The sequence below is a fragment of the Erpetoichthys calabaricus genome, chromosome 6 (genome assembly GCF_900747795.2).
Source record: "Erpetoichthys calabaricus chromosome 6, fErpCal1.3, whole genome shotgun sequence".
Lineage (NCBI taxonomy): Eukaryota > Metazoa > Chordata > Cladistia > Polypteriformes > Polypteridae > Erpetoichthys > Erpetoichthys calabaricus.
The window spans coordinates 198,122,262-198,147,032 of record NC_041399.2 but is presented as its reverse complement, the minus strand read 5'-3'; the positions used below and the strand labels follow the sequence as shown (position 1 = coordinate 198,147,032).

The 24,771-nt window shown below is 36.4% G+C and overlaps 2 protein-coding genes across 9 annotated transcripts in view; one reads left to right on the top strand and one right to left on the bottom strand.

The window, feature by feature from the left end:
- The window catches only part of LOC114653992 (alanine aminotransferase 2-like), a 493,749-nt gene that overhangs the window by 240,482 nt on the left and 228,496 nt on the right, over positions 1 to 24,771 (top strand). The window lies entirely within an intron of this gene.
- The window catches only part of LOC114653784 (microtubule-associated protein 4), a 212,199-nt gene that overhangs the window by 147,724 nt on the left and 39,704 nt on the right, over positions 1 to 24,771 (bottom strand). For 7 of the 8 annotated variants that reach the window (XM_051928943.1, XM_051928947.1, XM_051928948.1 and 4 more), the window contains exons 2-3: positions 22,579 to 22,625; positions 13,418 to 13,626 (exon numbers count right to left, since the gene is read on the bottom strand). In XM_051928943.1, coding sequence (XP_051784903.1) covers positions 13,418 to 13,607 — 190 coding nt within the window. In that variant the 5' untranslated portion in view covers positions 13,608 to 13,626; positions 22,579 to 22,625. The remainder of the gene's footprint in view (positions 1 to 13,417; positions 13,627 to 22,578; positions 22,626 to 24,771) is intronic. The other variant, XM_051928944.1, reaches the window with a different exon arrangement.

Here is a 24,771-nt window from a genome sequence, read left to right as displayed (position 1 = left end):
CAGCCAACACAGGGCACAAGGCAGGGAACCAATCCTGGGCAGGGTGCCAACCCACCGCAGCATTAAGACTATAATCTTTGTATATTACTCTTTTCTGAAATACGGCAAAAATTAATGAGTTTGCTTCTCTAAATGAGGGATCTTCATCTGGTCGGTTTATTTTTCAGTGACACACATCTTAGGTCAGTACAGTGGTCTAGTTACAATTATTACATCTGGGCTAAACATGAGAAGAATAACCATCTACTGTAGTGGTCATTGTCCTTTGAGTATTTCACTCAAAAACAGATAACAAAATCTGTCCTTTACTACTCATTCTTCTTTATTGTTCTCCAATATACACTGGGTCTACTTAAAGTCTATCCATCCATCCAGTTTCCAACCCGCTAAATCTGAACACAGGGTCACGGGGGTCTGCTGGAGCCAATCCCAGCCAACACAGGACACAAGGCAGGAAACAATCCTGGGCAGGGTGCCAACCCACCGCAGGACACACACAAACACACCCACACACCAAGCACACACTAGGGCCAATTTAGAATCACCAATCCACCTAACCTGCATGTCTCTGGACTGTGGGAGGAAACCGGAGCGCCCGGAGGAAACCCACGCAGACACGGGGAGAACATGCAAACTCCATGCAGGGAGGACCCGGGAAGCGAACCCAGGTCCCCAGATCACCCAACTGCAAGGCAGCAGCGCTACCCACTGCGCCACCGTACCGCCCTCTACTTAAAGTTATATTTTTAAATGAGTAAAGCCGATGTCGCATTACAGCACATGACTTCTAGTAGTGGGAAACATCAGAATTTGCTGAGTGCAGTTGCTGATTGTATCAATGGACCATGTCGATTTACATGACTAAAAAATTGCTGGCCATATCACATTTACTAACTGCATAAAACTGAAAATGCACAGTACTGTGCAAAAGTTTTAGGCAGGTGTGAAAAAATGCTGTAAACAAAGAATGCTTTCAAACATGGAAGTGTTAATCATTTATTTTCATCAATCAACAAAATGCAGTGAATGAACAAAAGAGAAATCTAAATCAAATCAATATTTGGTGTGACTACCCTTTGCCTTCAAAACAGCATCAATTCTTCTAGGTACACTTGCACACAGTTTTTGAAGGAACTCGGCTGGTAGATTGTCCAAACATCTTGGAGAACTAACCACAGATCTTCTGTGGGTGTAGGCTTCCTCACATCCTTCTGTCTCTTCATGTAATCCCAGACACACTCGATGATATTGAGATCAGGGCTCTGTGGGGGCCATACCATCACTTCTAGGACTCCTTGTGCTCCTTTACGCTGAAGATAGTTCTTAATGACTTTGGCTGTATGTTTGGGGTTGTTGTCCTGCTGCAGAATAAATTTGGGGCCAATCATATGCCTCCCTGATGGTATTGCATGATGGATAAGTATCTGCCTGTATCTCTCAGCATTGAGAACACCATTAGTCCTGACCAAATCTCCCAACTCCATTTGCAGAAATGCAGCCCCAAACGTTCAAGGAATCTCCACCATGCTTCACTGTTGCCTGCAGACACTCATTATTGTACCGCTCTCCAGCCCTTCGACGAACAAACTGCCTTCTGCTACAGCCAAATATTTAAAATTTTGACTCATCAGTCCAGAGCACCTGCTGCCATTTTTCTGCACCCCAGTTGCTATGTTTTCGTGCATACTTGAGTCGCTTGGCCTTGTTTCCACGTCGGAGGTATGGCTTTTTGGCAGCAGCTCTTCCATGAAGACCACTTCTGGCCAGACTTCTCCAGAAAGTAGATGGGTGTACCTGGATCCCACTGGTTTTTGCCAGTTCTGAGCTGATGGCACTGCTGGACATCTTCTGATTTCGAAGGGTAATAAGCTTGATGTGTCTTTCATCTGCTGCACTAAGTTTCCTTGGCTGACCACTGTGTCTACGATCCTCAATGTTGCCCGTTTCTTTGTGCTTCTTCAAAAGAGCTTGAACAGCACATCTTGAAACCCCAGTCTGCTTTGAAATTTTTATCTGGGGGAGACCTTGCTGATGCAGTAGAACTACCTTGTGTCTTGTTGCTGTGCTCAATCTTGCCATGACATGAAACTGTCTTCCACAACCTCACCTTGGTAGCAGAGTTTGGCTGTTCCTCACCCAGTTTTAAGCCTCCTACACAGCTGTTTCTGTTCCAGTTAATGACTGTGTTTCAACCTACATGTGACATTGATGATCATTAGCACCTGTTTGGTAGAATTGGTTGATCAGACACCTGACTATAATCCTACAAAACCCCTGACTTTGTGCAAGTGTACCAAGAAGAATTGATGCTGGTTTGAAGGCAAAAGGTACTAACACCAAATATTGATTTGATTTAGATTTTTCTTTTGTTCGCTCACTTTGCATTTTGTAAATTGATAACAATAAACAATCATTATTTATATTTCTGAAAGCATTCTTTGTTTACAGCATTTTTTCACACCTGCCTAAAACTTTTGCACCATACTATACATTTGGCACTTTTGAATGTCGATTTTTTTTCCCCTCTCTTCCTGATACTTGCTTTCTACAGTGAAGTCGTATTTCATTTTCTTTTTTAAATAAATAAATACATAAAATCCTCCTTCAAGTAGTTTACAATAGCGATCAATAGGGCAATAACACAAACAGAAACACAACCACCTAAAACTTAAAAACTGTTCCAATTTTGAAATAGCATAGCTCCCTCTTTCACAAAGATGCCATCAGCATATAAAATGCATGTTTCTGAACGAAACAAAGTTGAAAATAACCTTATGACAGATTTTCGCCTTGTTATTTTTGAGAAAAAGAGTATGAGTTCATAATGGCTAGCATTGGTTGGATTTTCATGTAAATAACATTAAATACAAAAGTACTCAAGAAGCTAAGAAGCTCCCTGTGTTCACCAATCAAACATATGCAGGCATTTAACCCAAAAAATGATACAGCTAAAATGATGCCTCACTGTGCATCTCCCTTTCGGAAACCATATAAAATTAGAATTACACCTTGTCAAAGTTTTCAGTGTGTGTCCTTTTATGGCTAAGAAATCCTAACCCTAAATCACAGATCTTGAGACAGTGCAGGCAGAAGATTTTGATTCGGGGCAGCTACAGTATTGAAAATCTGAGTTCCCTGTCATCTTTTTTTATTGCCTTCTGTTGTCGGCTGCATTAGAAAGGTTTCCAGTCTCAAAGTGATACAATGTTTGATGAATTATGTAGCACCACTGGGCGACACTCTATAGCTAGGGTCTACTGGCTAGTGATGTTTACCTAGCTTACAAAAAGTCAGCTTATAATGGCATGTTTGAAATTTTTCCACTGCCCATCATGGTTTCTGTGACTAAGGTCACTTGGGAAAAGAGTACTTGTCACATTCAGAAGCTCATCCAGCAGAACTGTAACTTCAATGCTAGTCATCTATTTTAGATGACAATAGCAGGTAACCCAAATGATTTCCTTCCTGAGATAATTTTCTTGAAAGAGATGTGGATACAGTTCATTTGGCCTTGAACTACAGTATATGACAACCTTTTGGAATGGCCTATCCTCATATAATTTAAAGGGGTCGACAATCCTCACAGTTTCTCCAAAGATGGTTATTACCAGGAGTTCAGTTTCACCACCACAGAGATTTTCTTAGAAGATCACATTTTCTTGATGTTAACAGAAAGTTCTCGACTATTGCAGCCCTTAGCAAAGAGGGGTAGAGCAGCCTACAGTGAGCAATACTGCTGTAGTGATCTGCATAGCGAAGGCTGCTGAATATAATCTTAGACATTTTTGAGTTCATCTTAAGGTGAAGCATGTACAGGTAAGCAGTGAAAAGGGTCAACATGATGACTAAGCCTTATGCGACCCTTGTGCAGAAGCCAAATTAATCATACCACTACAAAGGAAAGGTGCACTTACTTGCTGATATATTTACAAGGATCTGCTTCACAGTAGTGAGCAGGGAGATGCCATATTTTGAATTGCCACTATCTTTAAGAAAGGGGACATGGTTGACATCTCTAAAGTCTTATGGTATATCTTCCTTGTTCCAGGTCTTTTTAGCAGATTATTGTTTGTCTTTTAAATGTTTATTTGTTTGAGGAAGCATGCAAGTAAAGCATTTCTTTCTAGACTACATAAGACAACTAGACAGGGACAGCTTAGCTTTTAGGTAAACAAAACCACCTGATGGACCGAATTAATCAAAATCAAAATCCTCTCATTTATCAAATTTCTTATGTTCTGGCCAATTAAACATGAAGCAGAAATAAAGACTATAGCAAACAATAAAAAAAAATGTAAGTACCAATATTATACTCTACATAGTTACAATTTTGCAACTACTCGATCCTTAAAGAGAACAGTTAATAATAATGAGGTGAAAATGATGGGAGGCGGAAGTGCATCAAACTCTTTAAATGGCCAGCATGCCCACAATAAGGACAAAATGATATATTACATATTACATAATGATTAGCTATAAATGATGAAAGCAATCCTTTTGCACTGTTTGCAAAGCAATCCTGTTTGTTCTTTCTGAAGCTCACAGATTCCAATCATCTCAGTTTTGAAAGAGAGAAAGATGGGCAGAGGAGCATAAAAAGAACTGTCCCAAGCACTATGTTAAGCCGGCTCTGCTGTGCTACATAAAAATCTCCCAGAATATGCAGCGGCAAGATATTTTTGGAAACAATTTAATCTTCTGTGCATGGAAGAGATGACAGAAAAAGAAAGCATGAGCAAGACAGCGAGAGAGGTAGGTTAGCAAAAATAAAGTGGTAGCATTAAAGCTGCTAGGCTGTCTTTAAAACCAAGGAGGACAGAGAAAGGGAACAAATAAATAGAGACATTTTATTTTACGGCAGAGGACAAAAAACATGTATCATCTGGCTCAGAGGTGCATTCCAGATGATCAGGTTTACTCTAAATATGAGTAACTGACCTGAAAAACAAAGCTTGACAGCACACACTGTATATCTCCTGACACCAAACGCAGACCGTTTACTAACGTACTCAAAGCTCCTTCCATTGTAGCATAAATAATTCTACCTGTTAAAAACAGCCTCAGCTTCATGTGTACCTTCAGCTCACAGACATACTAGCATTTACGTCTCCATGTACTGTTAGGTCATAAAAACAACACATCACAAGATATACACAGGAAAACTAGAACAGCATCAACATGACCAATCTGGTTCTCCAATTCAGTGAAGCATTCAGCAAATAACAATACATGTTGACAAACAGGCACCTTCCAAGGGCTAAGAAAATACGCAAACAAGCCATCTGCATCCCAAAATAACTGCTTTGACATCTGGTCTGACATATACAGGCTTCATGAACACTTCAGCCAAGGTGTGTACAGTTTAGTTTGCATAGGTCTAAATTTCAGCATAGAGGTAGAAACTTTTAGTGCTTATGCTGGGTGTAAAAGTCAAGGAACAGTATAAACGATAACAAAAAAAGATGTTAGCAATGCAGCAATCACAACTGGTGGAATTGGATTTTTAATGAAAGATATACCAATGGTATTATATTTGTCTGCTTGTCTACCAAATTGTGTGAGATACAGAACAGGAGTCAAGCATTTTTTACTCTAGATATTAGGTTATTAGTACTTTTAGCACAGCAGAGATTTCAGGGAAGTTGACAACATTTATTTTTCAACTTTTTAGTCCATCTAAATGGGCACACATTCATAGCATGATTTTTTGCCTTATTTTTTTTTTTTTTTTGCATAAATCAGTGTAGAAATATCAGAAGCACAAAAGCCAAGAAGTGTTTTCTATTTCTTAGAAAAAAAAAATTAAAGCTATTTCTAAAGTACAACACATGTTCACTCAAATTGCCATGAACATTTTTCTAAATTTGCTACAGAACAAAACAGTAACTAAATAAGACAAAACAGTTAAGCAGAATCCTTACTTTTAGAAGACATTTTTTTTTAAAAATTAGACTTCTGTTTTACTAGAATTGGACTGTAAGGAATGAGGATGGCATGCTTCTATAACCATAAAGATCTCCTTTATTTAGTCGAATGGAGACATAAGTGATACTTGCATCATGCTACAATTACTGAGAAGGAGCTGTGTATTTACTACCTCAAGAAAGAAAGTAACGCAGATGGCAGGCATAGACTGATATACTGCTCCTGTATACAAGTGAGAAAGAGGAGGAGGAAGATGGCTCAGGAAAACTTCATCTGGATATATGGGAGATTTACTTTAATAACTTGTTTTTTATTTACTGATATCTGCAATGATGGACCCCCCATTCAACTTCACAGTGTTTGTTTTAGTACAGGCAGATTGTTTCTAGAGTTTAAGAACTTGTCATGTGAAGTGATGATATTCACAAAAAAGTAATACTGTAATCATGTAGTGGATAAATTGTGCACATGTATTGAGCTACGCTGAAAAAAAACAACAGGAAAACAAAACTACGTAAGCCAGTGGTCTCAAACTCCAGTCCTGGAGGTCCGCAGTGGCTGCAGGTTTTCATGCTAACCTTTTTCTTAATTGGCGACAAGTTTTTTCTGTTAATTAACTCATCTTACTTTTATTTTAATGGACTTGTTTTTTAAGATTTGTTCCCCTGGATTTCTTCATCGTTCCTCTGAATTGCTTCATTTCTTTCCTTAAACAGAAATGAAGTGTGAAGTGAGGAAGCCACCAGAAGACCAAGAAAATCAGACTCCAACCAATTTCACTCCAATCGGTTGCTTAATTAGGCACTGATTCTTGTTGTTAAACTCGTTCTTTAATTCCATGGCTTGTTGCTGCCCTCGTTGTGCAATAGCATGTATTTCAGAAATTGTTGATTTTTTCTTTTCTAATGTAATGTATTTTATCAATTTTTTTTTAACTTTATCATGTGACACTGTTGATCTTAAACATTTGTTGGAAGATTTTCAGAAAACTAGCAATGTAATCACCAGAGAAGGGAGACAAAGGCAAAGAATGTATATGATGCTATTCCAGCAGAGCAAAAAATGCATTTATCAGGTGTTGGCAAATTCTGGTCCGGGGGCCATAGAAGCTGTTGATTGTAAAAGAAGTCAATTTGATATAAAGCAGCAAGTTTATATAGAGTGCTACTTTGCCAGGTATGAACATTGCTGAGCACTATACTCAGAAATGAAAGGCTTTCATACTTAGGTCATTTTCATTTTGAACACAACTATGAAAAAAATTGAGACAGAAAGGGAACCTTCATTTTCTGATAAAACAGTTTCAAAGCAGACATGATGTTGAGCTCTTCTTCTTGCTTGAATGACTGGTATGGATTTGTCTGCATATCTGTCATTCAAGGAGACAATTCATTTTTAGCAAAGTCCCTCACATTAAGGAGGGAAAAAGCAATGAGCTTATTAATTATTATTATTTGAAAGTCCCCCTTTGTTAAAAATAATGTTCCATTAATGATCCAGAATTTTACTTAATCACCTAGTATCAAAAATAAAATTTAAAAATTCACATTTTTATTTCTAGCTTGTATTTGATGTTGTTTCTTCAACATATTGTATATTAATAAAAAAAGTCTGCTTTTATAGCATTTGGAATAATACTGTGGTTCACTAGGAGGTTATCAAATCAGAACACTTTTGAATTATGGTTTACTTTGTTTAAAGTTAAGATAAATGTTGCTTGCGGTAATTAACAACATTGATTTAAAAGAACTGTATGATAGTTTATTCAAAATTTTTTTTTTTTTAAAGAAAAATGCAATTACTTCTTTTTATGCACGCAGGCACTATTTGTTCATCAAAAAAAAAATTGTATTACCAGTATATTACATATAGTTTTTAAATCTGAACTGGTTGTGTTGGGAATCAATGTTTACTAGGGATGTTGAATATAAAACTTCTGGTATCATGATGCCAATAACAGTGAATTTTACAATACTCAATACCAGTTCTATACCACGGCAAAAACAGAAACCCCATTCAATGGCTTTTTAATAAAAGTAACTCTGTTATTCAAGTTATTGTAGCTTTTTCTATAAAAGAATATAAAATATATAAATACTAAATGTAACAGCAGCTTTAAAATAGTGGTATATCCATCACGTAGCTACCCAACCATCATTTAACTTAAATATCAAAATATGATGTAGGGCTTGAATTTTAATGTATTAGACATAGGGATTCAATCAGTGTAAAAACAAGCTGGGGGATGGTACTGTCTTGGGGGAAATTTCAGCATAGGGTTTATGAAGGACAATATCACACACTACCTTTATCATGAACACATTCTGAATTTATTATTATACACACTAAATTTATTCCCTTACATATTCAACCCAGTAACAGAGAAATATGGCTTAAAATCAGTACTAAAAATACAAATTCAAATATTATGTCAGTACTTTTGAATTAGTAAATTTTAAGTTATTTTCATTTACATAAAAAAAAACTCAAACTGTTTTTCTAATATGCTTTTACAATCTCATTTGTCAGAGGATTACTATGTTAGGTTTGTAACATTTAATACTGTAAGATTTATATTTGCATCATTTGTTGGTTAAACAAATTTAGTAAGAGTAATATTTAACAAAACTAGTCAAATTGGTTCCATTTAAGTATCACAAACTCCTGGTGCTTTAATTGTACAAGTCGGTTCCCCTGTTTTTGACATTTCTTCAAACTCAAACTTTATGACATGATTTTACTGCTCTTGTAACACAGCCTTTATTGTGCTTTTGTCACAACATTGCACATGCACAAATCTGTTCCTAAAATAACTCCATATTGAGATAAAAGAGGCAATAACAAAAGCCTGTGTGTGTGTGTTTTGGTAGTTCTCTTTTCTATAATCAGTACAATTCCTGCAATCTCATGCTGAAATTCTCATGCCTCAAGCACAAAGACTTTCCAGACATGAACTCTGTGGTGGTTCTTTTCAACGTGTGTTGATTCGGTACTCTGTATCATCCCCACTAGCAGCCATTTTTATACTGTAGTGCCCCTAGGTACAGATCTGAGAGGGACATGTTCCTTGGATAGCCAAGCACATATCAGAGGGGGTGCCAATAAATGGAGAGGCCAGTTAAAGCCAATCTGTCAGGGTATGTGGCTGCTAAAAAGTGTTGAATAAGAACGTTGCCCTAAGGTCAACTCATGGAGTTTGAGGATAATGTGACAGATGAGTTGCCTCTGACACAAGGTGAGTTGAGTGAGGCAGAGGTAGAAGGCTTACTTGTGTAAGCAAAACACACAAAGCAGCTGGGATTATGTTGGACCAATGCATATGAGAGACTATTAATTGAGTAAAAATTACACTGAATGCAATTCTGGCATTCTTCTTTTACTATATGCTGTGAACAGTACCATAATGTGTACCCTCATTGTTTATTTATATAAGGATTATCTAAGGATGAGCAGCACAGCAAGCACCAAAAATTCATATTTTAAGATAACAATGCTCTGCTCAGTTTATGTATATTATTTGATACAAAAATGCACCTATGTAAAGATATAGTTTACTTATGATATACAGAGATTTTGTACTCATGACATTTTGTAACCTAATACAGCATGTGTTTTTCTACCCCTCCATTTGTTATTCATTAAAGTCATTTTTTTGTCCTTCTATAGAGTTAATTCTAAGATTATTCTTAATTTGTGTGGCTAATACCATAAACAACAAAGTCACTCTGGACAGTGTGCAGGATATTAATGATATACTGAATATATAGACATTATATACTACTCAAAAAAAATTAAGGGAACACTTAATCATAACAGTCTACCAGTCAATTAAGATTCAGGGATTTCAATCTGTCCAGTTAGGGAAAAAAAAAAAAAAAAAAAAAAAAAAACTAGAGAAGAATCAGTCAGGAAAAGGATAAGGAGAAAGCAATTGTCTGTGGCCACCACGTTCAAAACTATTCCCTTTCTGGGGGTTGTCTTGCTGTTGCATCTCTACTGCGCCTGTTGTCACATATCAACCAAAGCAGGTGAAGCCGATTCATAATCTGTTATGCTTCCTAACTGGACAGACTGATATCCCTGAAGCTTAACTGACTTGGGGTTAAGACTGTCCTGATTATGTGTTCCCTTAATTTTTTGAGCAGTGTAGTATCAAAGAATATGAGCAAGTTCAAACCATGTGTGAAACTACAGCCTGCGAAGTTAGGTGCATCTAAGTGAGCATGTCATGAAGACACACCAGTCATTGATGCAGATATGCAAGACTATGACAAAGTTTGGCAATGATGATAATGTAATTTTTTTTTTTTTTTTTTAAATAGAATGCGGAGATGTTTTGGGGTGGATGCTAAGCAAGAGTTAAGATTTAGATAGATAGATAGATAGATAGATAGATAGATAGATAGATAGATAGATAGATAGATAGATAGATAGATAGATAGATAGATAGATAGATAGATAGATAGATAGATAGATAGATAGATAGATAGATAGATAGATAGATAGATAGATAGATAGATAGATAGATAGATAGATAGATAGATAGATAGATAGATAGATAGATAGATAGATAGATAGATAGATAGATAGATAGATAGATACTTTATATTTAGGAAATAAACTGAGCAGGAGGCTATAGGTTTTGGCTTGATTTCTTTGAAGTGTTTAACAGAAAAAAGCTTTGAAATATGTGATGTTCAGAGTAGGAGGGATCTTCATCCAGCTCTACAGCCTCTAGATCTGTACAGTATGGCAAGAGGTGGAAGGCTGAAGTTAATCTCTCTCAGCTCAGTGCAATCTTAAGAAGCAAAAGCAAAACCAGGTGATAAAGGAAGAAGTTAGTTATCATACTTTTAATGATAGCTTCATACAACTGAGTAAGGACGAATTCTACAGTGCCACCTTCTGTGTTTTCATAGTAACAGAAGTGATGTTTTCACCCCAGTGGAGATGATAGTACCCAGGAATTTGCAGTATTCCTACTGCAGTCCTACTCCTTCTGGAGTATTTCCTAGCACATCAAACACAGTGTCCTTAACCTCCTTGGCATTAGCCCCAAAAGTGACTCGTGCTCAGAATTCTGTTATTATAGTTAAGCCCAAGTTAGACTCAGGATGTGAGTAATGATCTGCTTAACAAAGTTAAGTTCAAGTAATTCTCAGGAAAGTATTCTGCTGACATCTAAAGATTGAAAAAACATCACACTGCAATAAATCATGACTTTTTCTATACATGCTGCTACTTCATGGTAACTCATCAATATTCATGAGTGTCACAGAGCCTTCAAACAAAAACACAATTGCAAACTAAAAGCTGTAATGCCAGTTTCAGAACAGACTGAAACTGAACCATTACTTGATTCGAGCAATAGTACTGACGATGTGAATTGGTCATCAGATGTTGTCACAGTAAGTGCAAAGATAAGAAAGACATTAGCCTCCTAATCACTGTTCATAATGTAACAACTATCAGTGATCATGTCTGGGGAACTGAGGAAGTCACTAAACCTTGCACTGTGGTAGCCTACAATAACACAAGGGAAGTATTGATTGTGTACAGTATATCAGGCTCTGACATTCTACTCTCTCTTGTGCAAGAAACAGAAAAAATATAAGAAAAGTGTGCAAAGGAACATGCTTCTACTGTCCCAATTGCAACACTGGACTGTGCATTGGTGACCATTACAAAACATATCACAAAGAGGACATGTACTAAATCTGCATCAGTACAGCAGTGGACACCAGACGTGTCTTTCCTATTGTATTTATGTTAATGTTTTGGTAGTTGCATGTTTCTGTTTCACGTAATAACATTTTTTTCTTGTTGATAAAAATTCAATGTTTTTTTCGTTCTCCTGGGGGCAAACATAACGTTAAGGAGGTTAATGACCAGGGAAGGGTGCCAGGGGGTGCTTTATGAAATTCTTATTTCCATAGATGCTGAGGATTGGGTTGCTACTGACATGATGTTGTGAGGCAATCAACTTCCATTCTGTACCAACTCTAATCGTTGCTTGTGGTGAGTCCTTAAAGAGTGATGTAATCTGCAAACTTAAGTAAAGTTAGTGGAACTGTAGTTATTGCTGCACTAGAAATACAGAAGGGGACAAAGCACCCTGCCATGGGTTGAACCTGCACAGATAGTTTGGCAGACTGATAGACAGAAGTACACTTGAACATACTGCTTCTACACAGTCTGAAAACTGAAGATCTATTTGAAAGTGAGCAGATTTACATTTCTTATCTTGTGATGTCTACTTGGGCCACCTGTTGAACTTACCCAACAAAAGACATACAAAGGGAATATTAGAGATATATACAGTACATGAACACATATACACAGTGCTTGCATGAGTATTCACTCCTTAACTAACTTTTTATATATACTGAATAACAAATCCTACTGTGAAATAATTTTTACTGTGACATCCTCTAAGACAAAGATACTCAAAGCGTTTCGTACCATGGACCACTTTATTAATGTTAAATCTAACATTAGGCCACTTGAGTCTGAAAGTCACCTGATAGCATAATTCTGAATTGCATTTCTGAAATGTGTTTTACAAAAGGAATCTATATGAAAAATACTAAGATTCAAACCCAGTATTGCTGGATTTGTCTCTCAAACTCCCTCTCAGATTACAGCTACAGATCCATAATATCTCCATAGCCATGCAGACTGATTAAACAGAAGGCAACCTGTCGACACAGATTCACATGTCCCCAGTAGCATGGAGTGAAAGGACTGCCTTAACCAGGTTTAGTCTCTCTGGGTTCACAGCAAAGCAATTTTAGGGGACAGACCTGCAGAGTGACTGAGACACTGGCTGGACTGGAGAGACAGACACTGAGTGAAGAAGTGTTGCATTAAACAGACCTAAACGGAAGTTAGATGCTGCTTTCTGTGGTGGTAATTTTAGACCCACTTCTCTTGTATCTCAGTATATTGATTTAGTCTCTCCAAAAGACAGCTAGCAGCCTCAATTGTTAGAAAAAATGCTTAATTGAGTGCATTTTGAAAGTCACTTTGCCCTGATGAGCTTCAGCTTCCGGACCAATTGATTTACACTTGGGGGACCACTGGTAGTCTATGGACCACACTTTGAGAACCGCTGTACTCCAACAGAATAAAACCTGCACAGCACTTTGGGTCTTTGAACCCTTGTTTGAAAACTAAAAGCAAAAAGCATTGTTGCACCAACTCTTGTCTGCATTGAGTTCTAACTGTCCACTCCATCTCAATTACTCGACGGTTCAGGTTCAAGGAGGTTGTAGCAGCCAGACCAACCCGGACCATCAGAGAGAATTTTTATTTCTCTGTCTCACATGAAATTGAAACCATATTTCATGCATACTGTACATGTGATTAGGAATGATAATATATGCAAATTTTGATTAAATAACTATAGATTCTAGAATTGTACCCATCTGTTCTTTGAAATAGCTTTTATCTGCCAGTTACTAATACATAGTAAAGGAAAATTTAGTTTTACCTTCAGATGGAGTATTAACATCATCCTTGTCCAACAGGGGTCGGTAGTCACTCTTCCCCACAGTCTCTCCAACAACATCATCAAAGCTCTCAGCTTCCAGGGCTTCAACAAAGTCACGCTTTATTAACGGCTCTTCAACTCCAGAGACCGGACTGTCACCGAGAGCATCACCAAGGCTTAAATCCGCCATTCTTGGCTAACTCCAAAACCTAGAGGTGGAGGGAGAATTGTGAGTAAAAGAAAATGATAAACATTTGAATAATATTTTAAAATGTTATTACAGGTGTCTATTATTGAAATATTACAACATTACTTGATTTTTTTAAATTGACACATTGTTTTCATAGAAATAGGTACATAGGTTGCACTTTAAAGTGGATTTCACATTAAAGCTGCTACCAAAATGAAAAGGGAATTCATGCACTGATCAATAGACACCTTTAACTTCAAAACTGGTTTCTTGAAATAACATTTATTACAGATGAGCAGTTAACCACAATACAAGGTGACTGGTGTACCAGCAAAAACTGGCCATGTTCAGTTAAGACTATACAGTGGATTTAGAGAGTATTCAAACTCTTACTTTCTGCCCACTTTATTTTGCTGTAGACTCAATTTTAAATGGATAAAATTGATATTTTTGGTCATCAATCTACGTATATTCAATAATCATAATAACAAAGTTAAAACATGTTTTCAGAAATTTTTGGACATGTATTAAAAATGAAAAACTGAAATTTCTCGTTCCTATAGTGTAAATATTCAAATTCTTAATTCAAGCTCCTTTAGATTGCATGGGAAGCACCTGTAAACTGCCTTCTTGAGGCCCTTCCCCCCAGGTTTCATTGGGTTTAAGTCTGGGCTTGGGCTGGGCCACCCAGAACTTGTCAAAGAGCCACTCCAGCATTGCCTTCAATGTGTGCTTCAAATCATTGTTGTGACTCATCACCCAGTCTGAGGTTGTGTGCACTCTGGAGCAGGATGTCTTCAAGGATCTCTTTGTATTTGGCTGCATTCATCCTTTCTAATAATTCTGATCAGTCACCCTGTCCCTGCTGCTGCCACCACCATGCTTCATTATAGGGATGGTGATGAGCAGTGCCAGGTCTTCATCAAACATAGCAAATGTCTGGAGTTCTGCCCAAAAGTAACATTTTTGCCCCATCAGACTAGTGAATATTTTTCCTCATACTCTCAATAGTCCTTTAAAAACTCAAAGAAGCTCAAAGCGGAATGCTTTTACTTAACACTTGCTTCCCTCCAGCCACTACACCATAAATGATTAACTGATGGAGTGCTGCTGAGATGGTCATTCTCCCTGCACGTCCGGCCACCTCAGCAGAGAAATTCTGAGATCACTCAGTTCTTGGTCACATTCCTGACCAAAGCCCTTCATGTCCAGTTACTCAGTTAGGCCCTGCTTGTTTCAAACAATCTTCAATTTCATAATTAATGGGGTCGATGTGCCTGTGAGAACACTCAAAGCTTCTGAAATTGTTTCATACCTTTGCCATAATCAATAACACACCAAAATTTCACCACCAAGGTCTTCAAAGAGTTCCATGAACTTCATGTTTTGGTTTTTGCCCTGGCATGCAGTATGACCTTATTTACGCAAGTGATTGCCTTTCTAAACAATGCCCAATCAATTCAGTTTTCGACAGGTGAACTCCAATTTTGTTGCAGACACATCTCAGGGATAACTTAAACAAACAGGATACACCTGGCAATAATGAAAAATGTCATAGCAAAGGGTCTTAAGACTTACATAAATGGGGGTTATTTATTTTTTTATTATTTCTTTAAAAAATTTACAAACCTTCCTGAAAATATGTTTTCACTTTGTCATTTTGGGTTATTGAATGGAGATAGATGGACAAACCTTACCATTTAGAAGTAAATGTACAACACAACAAAGTGTGCTGAAAAAGGGTCCAAATACCTTTTTAATCCTTAGTACAGAACAATCGTGAGCATTCAATCATCAAAGATGCCAAACTAATGGTGTAGCATTGCTGCTGTATATGATTGTCATAAAAGCACAGAAAGTGCCCGGATTCATATGGAGAATCACAATAATCACACTATGCTATGTCAGATTAAAGTGACTAATCAGCACACTGATGTTACTTTTAATTTTTGCTTTTTTGCAAACTATCTTTAAGAGGCTAAACAAACAGTAAAGTGACTAGTTTTAATATTATTGATGAAATATAAGACATTTATATGCTGATTTCTCCTAATTATAGTGTACCTTAAGGGGGAGTTACTGTGCATCAACTGTCAGTTTCATATGTATTGGTTTACTAACCACACGACTTCCATTCTTTGATGCTCCCAATCTAACTTGTAATCCAGATTCTCTGTTATCATATACTGCAAACTTTGCGAGAGCAGAGAAGACATTTCACAACCACAAACTAGTACAGTGAAGACTGCTTGAGTGGATTCCAAAATCAACTGGACAAACACAACATAGGTTGAAGTTTTACAGTTAAGCGACAGCTCAGAAATAAAGTTCTTAGTGAGCAGCGAAACTCTGTAGGAGCAGTACTGACAAATCAGGGAAATTGGAACAGTCAAATTAAATCTCCGCAAAAGACATGAACATAGCTTTTTTAGAACTTCTTTAATAATGAAACAGATAATGTAAGATTCTACATAGGACAGATATCTCTCAAACTTGGTACTGCATTGTCAACACCTATTTCTCCTTGTGCACACTGCCTTTATAATTTTAACTTAACAACATAACTTGGAAATCATAACTATAATTTTTAAAATCAAATCTACTACATGTTCCATTGATTGAATCCCAACATAATTAGTCGAAAGCTCAATCACAGTTCTGGCAACACTCACTAGCAATAATATCAATAGATCTCTTTTGGCTGGCACAGTTTCTCATGCTTGGATTATTATTATTGAAACATAATCAGTGCTAGACTCGAATATGCTTATTTATAGACCGTGTCATTCGTACTGTATGTTGTATGTTTCTTTCTAAAGTATTTGGAGAAGAATATTCATAGCTCTAGTCCTCATTTACCCATTTTAACTTACATAAAAAAATTAATTCTGGCACTCTCATCGGTCACAGTAGAGAAACAACAATAACTTGTGTTTACATTAACATTGTAATGTTTTCTAAAGATACAAAGGTTGTAAAGATTAGATTTAAGGAGAGTTTTTAACACCATTAGCCTTCTATAATCTATTACAGAGGACAGAATGCATACTGTATATAGAATATTCTGTTGAGCTCTCACACACTGCATGAATAATAATAATAATTAAATAATATTCTGCCTAGCATGAAGCAGCTGGGATGAGGGCCAGCACCTCCAAGTCTTAAGTCATGGTTCTCTCTCAGAAAAGAGTAAATTGTTCTCTCCAGCTAAGGGGGTAACAACTTGCCCCTAATGGATGAGTTCAAGTATCCTTGGGTCTCGTTAAAGAGTGAAAAAAAAAATGAAATGTGAGAACGACAAGTAAATTGGAATGGTGGGAAATGGTCTACAGATGCTGTACCGGTTCATGATGGTGAAGCTGAATCTAAAGACAAATTTCTCAGTTTACTGGTCGATCTACATCCCTGTCCTCACCTATGGTCATGAGCTGTGGTTAATGACTGAAACAATGATATCACCAGTGCAAGTGGCAGAAATGAGGTTTCTTCACAAGAATGCCAGGCTAACACTTTGTAACAGGGTAAGGAGCTCAGCGATTTTGGAGAGCCTTAGAGTAGAGTCACTGCTCCTTCAGATCGAGAGGAGCCAGTTAAGGTAGTTTGGTCATGTTGTAAGGCTGCCCCTCAGGCAGATCCCCCTAGAGCTGCTGTAGTCATGTCCCACTGGGCAGAGACTCAGAACACACTTCAGGGATCATACCTCTCACCTGGCTTGGGAACACCTGGGAATTAACCCAGGAAGAAATGGAATCTGTAGCTGGGGACAGGCGAGTCTGGGCTGACCTGTTTGCTCTCAACCCTTACAATGAAAAGAGATGAGATCAATTATTTATAGGTTGCTTAAATCATTTTATTTAAAGTATTAATTTAATTGAAAATGCAACAGATTATTACTAGAATTAAGAAGTATGACCACTTAACACTACTTCATAAGTTTTTATACTGTCTTCCATGTACATTTAAGAGTGATTTCAAAATTCCTATTCTTACTTATTAAGGTTTAAAATGTTTGGAACTGGTTTACCTAACATAAATTAACAATACATATGTACCACAGCATGCATGACAATCTCAAGGTGCTGGACACCTACGAGTTCTAAGGAAAAATAAAACTACTGCAAAAGGCCAAGATTTTAGTTATGGGAACAAAAGGAATAGAATGATCTATATGTCCATAGGTCTCAGAATTGAAATCCTAATGGATAACTAGTTGATTTATTGTCACATATCCTCATTAGGGATGCTGATCAACCATATGTATAACATCTGTATTTAATAAAAGCCTGGCCAATCATTATGAACTCTTACAGGCCCTCCTCTATACACACCTTATCTTCTTTGTAGCACTTGGTGCGACACCTACTTTGCCAAGTTATTACTTCTACACACTACCAGCCTTAGAATTCATCTGCATCTGTTTATTTTTTGTACTGTACAAAATGTACCTGTCTTATAACCAACAATGCACCTAACCCACTCACTCACACCTGTATACTAAATTGTAATTATAAGGTGATCCTGCGTTTTCTTTTCATTTTTCTACAACTGGAGTTTTTTTTTTTTTTAATGAACAAGTACTGTAATCTACTATTTTAACAAAAAAACACTGTTTTGCTAAAACCTGAATTTTTTTAAACTTGAAACTGTTAACGGCACTTTTACAGTTTAAGCTTTCTGATACATTCAAAAAAAAATTATTTTTTATCTGCTGAAAATGTATATCTGCCAAACTTTCAAAAACTCTGCTGTTTCCATTACAATCTGCCCTTGGTAAACTGGAAATACTGAGACTTGCAAATGATATCAACTCCAGAGAGAAGAGAAAGTGAGATTGAGATTCTGACATTTAAAACATGCTAACCAAACGCACTAATAAGGTTCTAGCTAAAATACATGTCTATCTTTAGCATAGTGAAACTTTTCTAAATACCATTTCAGTTTTTTGCAATTGATGTCAATTACTGCTATTTAACTTGTTTGAATGTTAAATTAAAATGTGCTCAGTGAAAAAATGAATACTTAAACACAAAACCAAAATCATTACAGTATGCACTGGCAATCAGCCGTCTTTGCTGACCACATATCAATATTGTTATTAGTCCTGCACTAGCACATACCATAGCCTCTCTGCTCTGGTTCAAGTCTATTACAGAGTGTACTATGTTTTATTTCACAGTATGTTTCATAATGAAACTAGAAGTTTATAGGCATTTTTCTCCTCTGAATTTTGTAATGTCAAACTGTGGTCACTGTTTATATCCTCAAAGAATGCTTACATATCCCAAATTTGTTCCTAAATTACAGGCTTTATGAAAAATAATAAAAAAAAATACTAAAATAGTTAACAGATGCCAGTTCAGCTGCTTATTTTGTACATCCACTGCTGTCTATTAATGCCAACTCATTAAACACGAAACATGCTTTTTTCCTCTTAATTTTCTAGATACAACAAGGGAAACCTGGAAATACCTTTGCAATATCATAAATGAAGGAACATGTGAAAATACATAAACTTATTTCTGACTGTTTATCCCTAGTGGTTAGTAACTTCAACCAAAATACAGTTGTCTTATGGGAATGAAAGGTCTTCTGTTTTAACTAGCATTTTTTTTTTTTTTTTCGAATGTTCAGTTAAGTAAAACAATGATGCAGTCCTAAAGTATTGTGCATCGCAGAATTAAAACTAAATGATATGAGAGACCATTTGTACCTTGAGAAAATAGGCTGCTTAATAAGTTGCTCAAGAACTCAAAATACATTCAACTGTACTGTAGGAGATAACATTTTTCATTTATATTTTTGTGTTAAAATTACTTCTTTGCTCGATTTTTGGTTCACTGTTTTTTAGTTTGTTTCTTTATCTTGTCACTCAGAAGGAATATAACTTTCTTTCCCCCAACAGACCTTACCTTTGACCTGCATTTCTATTCATTAATGGTTGCACTTAAGATTACAGGATGATTGGGAGCATGAAAGAATTCAATTAACTTAAAACAATACTAATAGGCATAACTTGCATTTAACAATAATTGTGGAACAAAAACGGCAACCAAAAATTAATCAACTTTATTTACAACATAAACAGCTTCACTATTTACATGTGCAGCTTAGGAAAATAGCCTTACTTTTAAATTAGTTGTTTTTAGATAGTTTAGAACCCAAGTACTATACTGTATATTAGAGGTCATAATCACATGCAATTTAAATAAACACTAACTTAAAGAATATTCCTGTCTTCACTGAAATAAAATATATAGCAATAAGGAAAACAACAAAAAATACATATGTAGGGTAATAAATGAATAAATTATAAAAACAACCCATTCATATTTTAAACCCGATTTATCCTGATTGTACATTCTCTAAGGCCAATTTAGTTTTGCGAATCCACCTGACCTGCACGTCAACTGATGACTGTTGGAGGAAAACAAAACACCCAGTGGAAACACACGCAGATATGGGGAGAACAGGCAAAGACCACAAAGACAGGGTCCAGGACATGAATTGTAACCTCCTTACTACAAGGCACCAGCGCGATCACTGTGATGCCCTTAAATATCAATAAGCAGTTATTATTTTACAAAGTAAACTGATTTTACTTACCAGTCTTGAATTTGTGATAAGGAGCATGTAAGCAATATTTAAGGTATATTACATGACGTAAATCATTAGTAAAGAGCAAAAGTAGTATTGATTGGATTTTTTATCTTCAATATTAAAATTATGTTATTATCATCTTGCCAAAAGCAAAATATTAAATATCTGACATCCCATCCCTAGTTGATGAGTCATGCACTTACTCTCATTTTGACACAATAATGTGCTAAGAATATTCCTTTTCAAGTTGAAATAGCCTTATTAATAATCACTAATGCAAGTATCTTGATCTAAGTTCATAGGGATTCAGTCTACAAACACCTGCAGTACAAGTTCTTTTTACTTTTAATAAATACTTCCAATACGCTTTGAATAATAAAACAGTTCAAATCAGGTGACATTTGATATTTAGCCATTTTACTTCCATAGCAGCATCTTAAAGTGAATAAAAAATTATTTAATTGAACTTTCCTTCATCTTTGTTAAAATGGTGTCCCTATCAGTATACTGAAAACTAAATATGCAAAATACAGAAGCATTTTTCAGGTAGATTCCCTAAACTGCAGCACCCCCTTGTGGAAGAAATGCAACACAGTGTGGTACAGTAAAATCTGAACAAAGGCATTGCTTTCCAAAAGTTACTGATTCATTACTCACAAAATCAAATTAGAATTCTTTTGTTCGACTATATAACTGTCACATTATTTTCTTAAAAAAAACAAAAAGTAAGACAACAAGATATCCACAAGCATGCATTAGATTTTTATATTTGAATATATTTATCAAGGTGTCTGACTAATGTAGTCATTTTGCCAATATAATAATGAAAGTTAATAAAAATTACCTGCAAGCATAGCTGTAAGTAATATACAATAGAAAATGGTCAAAAAGAATCTCAATATAAATGAAATGCACTCACACTTATATTATCTGAATTATGTAGAGGACATCACATATTGTATAAAGTAAACACTTGCTACATATACTAATACTTAAAACAGGTTTAAGAAAGAAGATTTAGGATCCTGGTAAAACCTGTTGTGTTTAAACCACAATACTTAAGAATAATATATTAAATATTGGTTAAAAATGGATACAGTCAAAATTGAATAAGTATTCTTAATAAAATGTTGCTTTTAAGAATGTACATTTTAAACTTACTATTTTCTTTACAAGTAAATCATGTCTGGGATAAAAAAAAAAAAAAAAAAGCACATGGACTATAAATGTACACTGATCAGCCACAACATTAAAACTGCTTTCATAATACTGTGTAGGTTCCCCTTGTGCCACCAAAACATATCTGACCCGTCAAGGCATGGACTCCACAAGACCTCTGAAGTCCTGTGGCATCTGGTGATTCTCAAACCATTCCTGAACATTTTGTAGTGTGGCAAGGTGCATTATCCTTCTGAAAGAGACCACTGCCAATAGAGAATGCTGATGCCATGAAGGAGTATACGTGGATCTGCAACAATCTTTAGGTAGGTGGCAAATGTCAAAGTAACATCCACATGAGTGCCAGGACCCAAGGTTTCCCAGCAGAACATTGCTCAGAGCATTGCACTGCCTCCACTGGCATGTCTTCTTCCCATAGTGCATCTTGCTGCCATCTCTTCTCCAGGTAAATGACACACACGCATCCAGACGCCCAAATGATCTAAAGGAAAACCTGATTCATTAGACCAGGCCACCACCTCCCACTGCATCATGGTGCACTTCTGATACTCACGTGCCGATTGTCAGGACTTTCAGTGGTGGACTGGTGCCGACATGGGCATTCCTACCTGTCTGTAGCTACGCAGTCCCATACACAGCAAGATGTGATGCACTGTGTTTTCTGACACCTTTCTCTCATGGCCAGCGTTAAGTTTTTCAGCAATTTGTGCTACAGTAGCTATTCTGTGGTATCGAACTAGATGGACTAGCCTTCATTTTCCATACCCATCAATGAGCCTTAAGCACCCATGACCCTGTCACCATTTCACCATTTGCCCATCCTTGGACCACTTTTGGTAGGTACTAAGCACTGTATACTAGAAACACCCCCTCAAGACCTGCCATTTTGGAGATGCTCTGACACAGTCATCTAGCCATCATGATTTGGCCCTTGTCAAAGTAATTCATATCCTTACACTTGCCCATTTTTTTCTGCTTGCAGCAAATCACTTACAAGAACCGACTGTTCACTTAATGCCTAATATACACTGTACAGTATCCACCGCTTGTCAGGTGCCATTGTAACAAGATAATCAGTGTTATTCACGTCACTTGTCAGTGGTTTAAATGTTGTGACTGATAAGTGTATTTCAAAAGCTATCAGATAAAGATAAACATTTTATTACGTATAATGGCATTAGTAAAATCCTCCTACCTGTTTAACTTGTACTTTAGGTCTTCAGCCAAAGTTCTGAAGGTCAACTGCATAAAAATACAAAGCAGAAAGAATTGCAGCACTTACTGTATATGTATACTTTACTATTTTATAAGCAAATTATACTTTCCTTAACACCAAATTAATGACTGTTTTGCTTTACATAGCATTTTACAGTTTGATGGGAAAAACAATTTAGGATGCATACAGCAAACTTCAAATTAATTTTAAATCACATTTTGACAGGACCTGAAAAAGTGCAACATACACATAAAAAATTGATTTTTCAATGCTAAGTTTCAACATGTCCCCTGCAGCACTAGACAAAATTTAAAAAAGGTCAGAATTAGAGTAAGCCACCCTACTTCAGGGTGTTCATAAGAAATGTAATTATTTACTTCATGAGATAGAAGTGCATAATAGACTAGAACAGGAGTGGGCATTGTCGGTCCTGGAGAGCCACAGTGGCTGCGGGTTATTGCTCCAACTCAGTTTTGAACGAGAAGTCAATTATAGCTGATGAAGCACTTATTGCTCAAGAGACATTTTGATGCTTCACTTAGTCTTGCTTGTTAAGGTGCCCCACCCATAATTGCTTATTTCACTCTTAAACAGCTGCATTTACTGTTTTAATGGGTCCTTATTAGCAGTAAGGTGTAAATGAAAAAGGAACAAGCAGTTCCCCATCTAACCTGTTTCCAGTTACATCTGTGAGTGTTCATCATGCACTGTTTTGATTTAATAAAACACTTAATAGAAAATGTAACAGGCTAAAAATTATCTTTTTTAGGCGGCTTCAAATCATTTGAATGATATTCTTGGAAAGGAAAAAAATCTATGACATAAGAACCGTACATTGCAGACTAACAAGCCATAAAACTAAATCAGATCTGAGATTGGCAAGGACTGGTTTCTAATTAAGCAATTGGGTTGGAATGAAAATCTGTAGCCACTGCAGCTCTCCAGGACCAACATTGCCCACTCCTAGGCTAGAACAGTTGCCTCAGATATTTGAAATATTAAAATGTGTGTTTCAATTTAATGTTTGAAGTATAAATTTTCTCAATTATAATGAAAATATGTAATTTTCAATCCTCTGATAGAGGTTCATAAGAGGTTAGATCCCTAGTAAAGTATCAAAAATAACATCATATTCATAATCACTGACCTTGAAATAGTCTAAAATATTAACCTAAATGCTTATGTTTGAAATTTGTAATTTTTAACCTTCTTAGAATGGCTCTACAATGGCTAGGACACATGGTAAATAATCTGATATCAAAAAAAATTTCTCATATTCATGGACAGCAACCTCAAGATAGCATAAAATGACAATCCCACACTCCACAGAGCTTCATTTTTCCCCAAAGTTTGTGAAAAGGAGTAACTTTGACCCCTCTTATCCTATAAGGGGTCAGTTGATATGGCATGCACAACTTCAAGTCCTTCTAATCATTTGCTGAAGACACCTGCTGGTTTACTCTTCACCATAAGGATGTGATTTCCTGCACAAAATACTGTATACTGTATAAGGGGTCAGCTGATATAGCATGCACAACTTCAACTCCTTCTGATCATTTTCTGAAGACACCTATGGGTTTACTCTTCACCATAAGGACGCAATTTCCTTCACAAAATACTGTATACTGCAAAAATGGCTTAAAATTGTTTTTTTTTTTTGGGTTTACAGGTGCAAAATACTGTAAGGGTGAAACCCTAAACAGCTCAACAGCCTGCATAACTAGACATCAAGATGAGTTGAATGATATATCTTATGTTGTGGGTTTCTTGCAACACTGAGTCATGAACTGCTAGACAGAAAAACGGAAGTGATTTCAAAGCGTTTACAAATAATTCACCAAAAGAAAAAAAAAAAAAGAAAAAATACACACACACACACAAATACACATTTACTTGGAAAAATTTGCTTTGCTAATTTATTAATACATGCACAGAAGTAATGGCCTAAACATGACTAAATGAAGCAGAAGAAAGTACAGAAGTTTACAGCATTTAGCCGAAGAAAATCTCAGGTGTATCATCTGTGCAGATGTTCATGTTACAGCACTGCCAACTTGGGTGCAAGTATGATGTGTCTAAACCCTGAGTTGATAGAAGGAGCCAACACATGTAACTTATATGAATATAATTAGTTTTCGGCTTTAATGTTGGGCACTCGTTAAACCCTCTGCC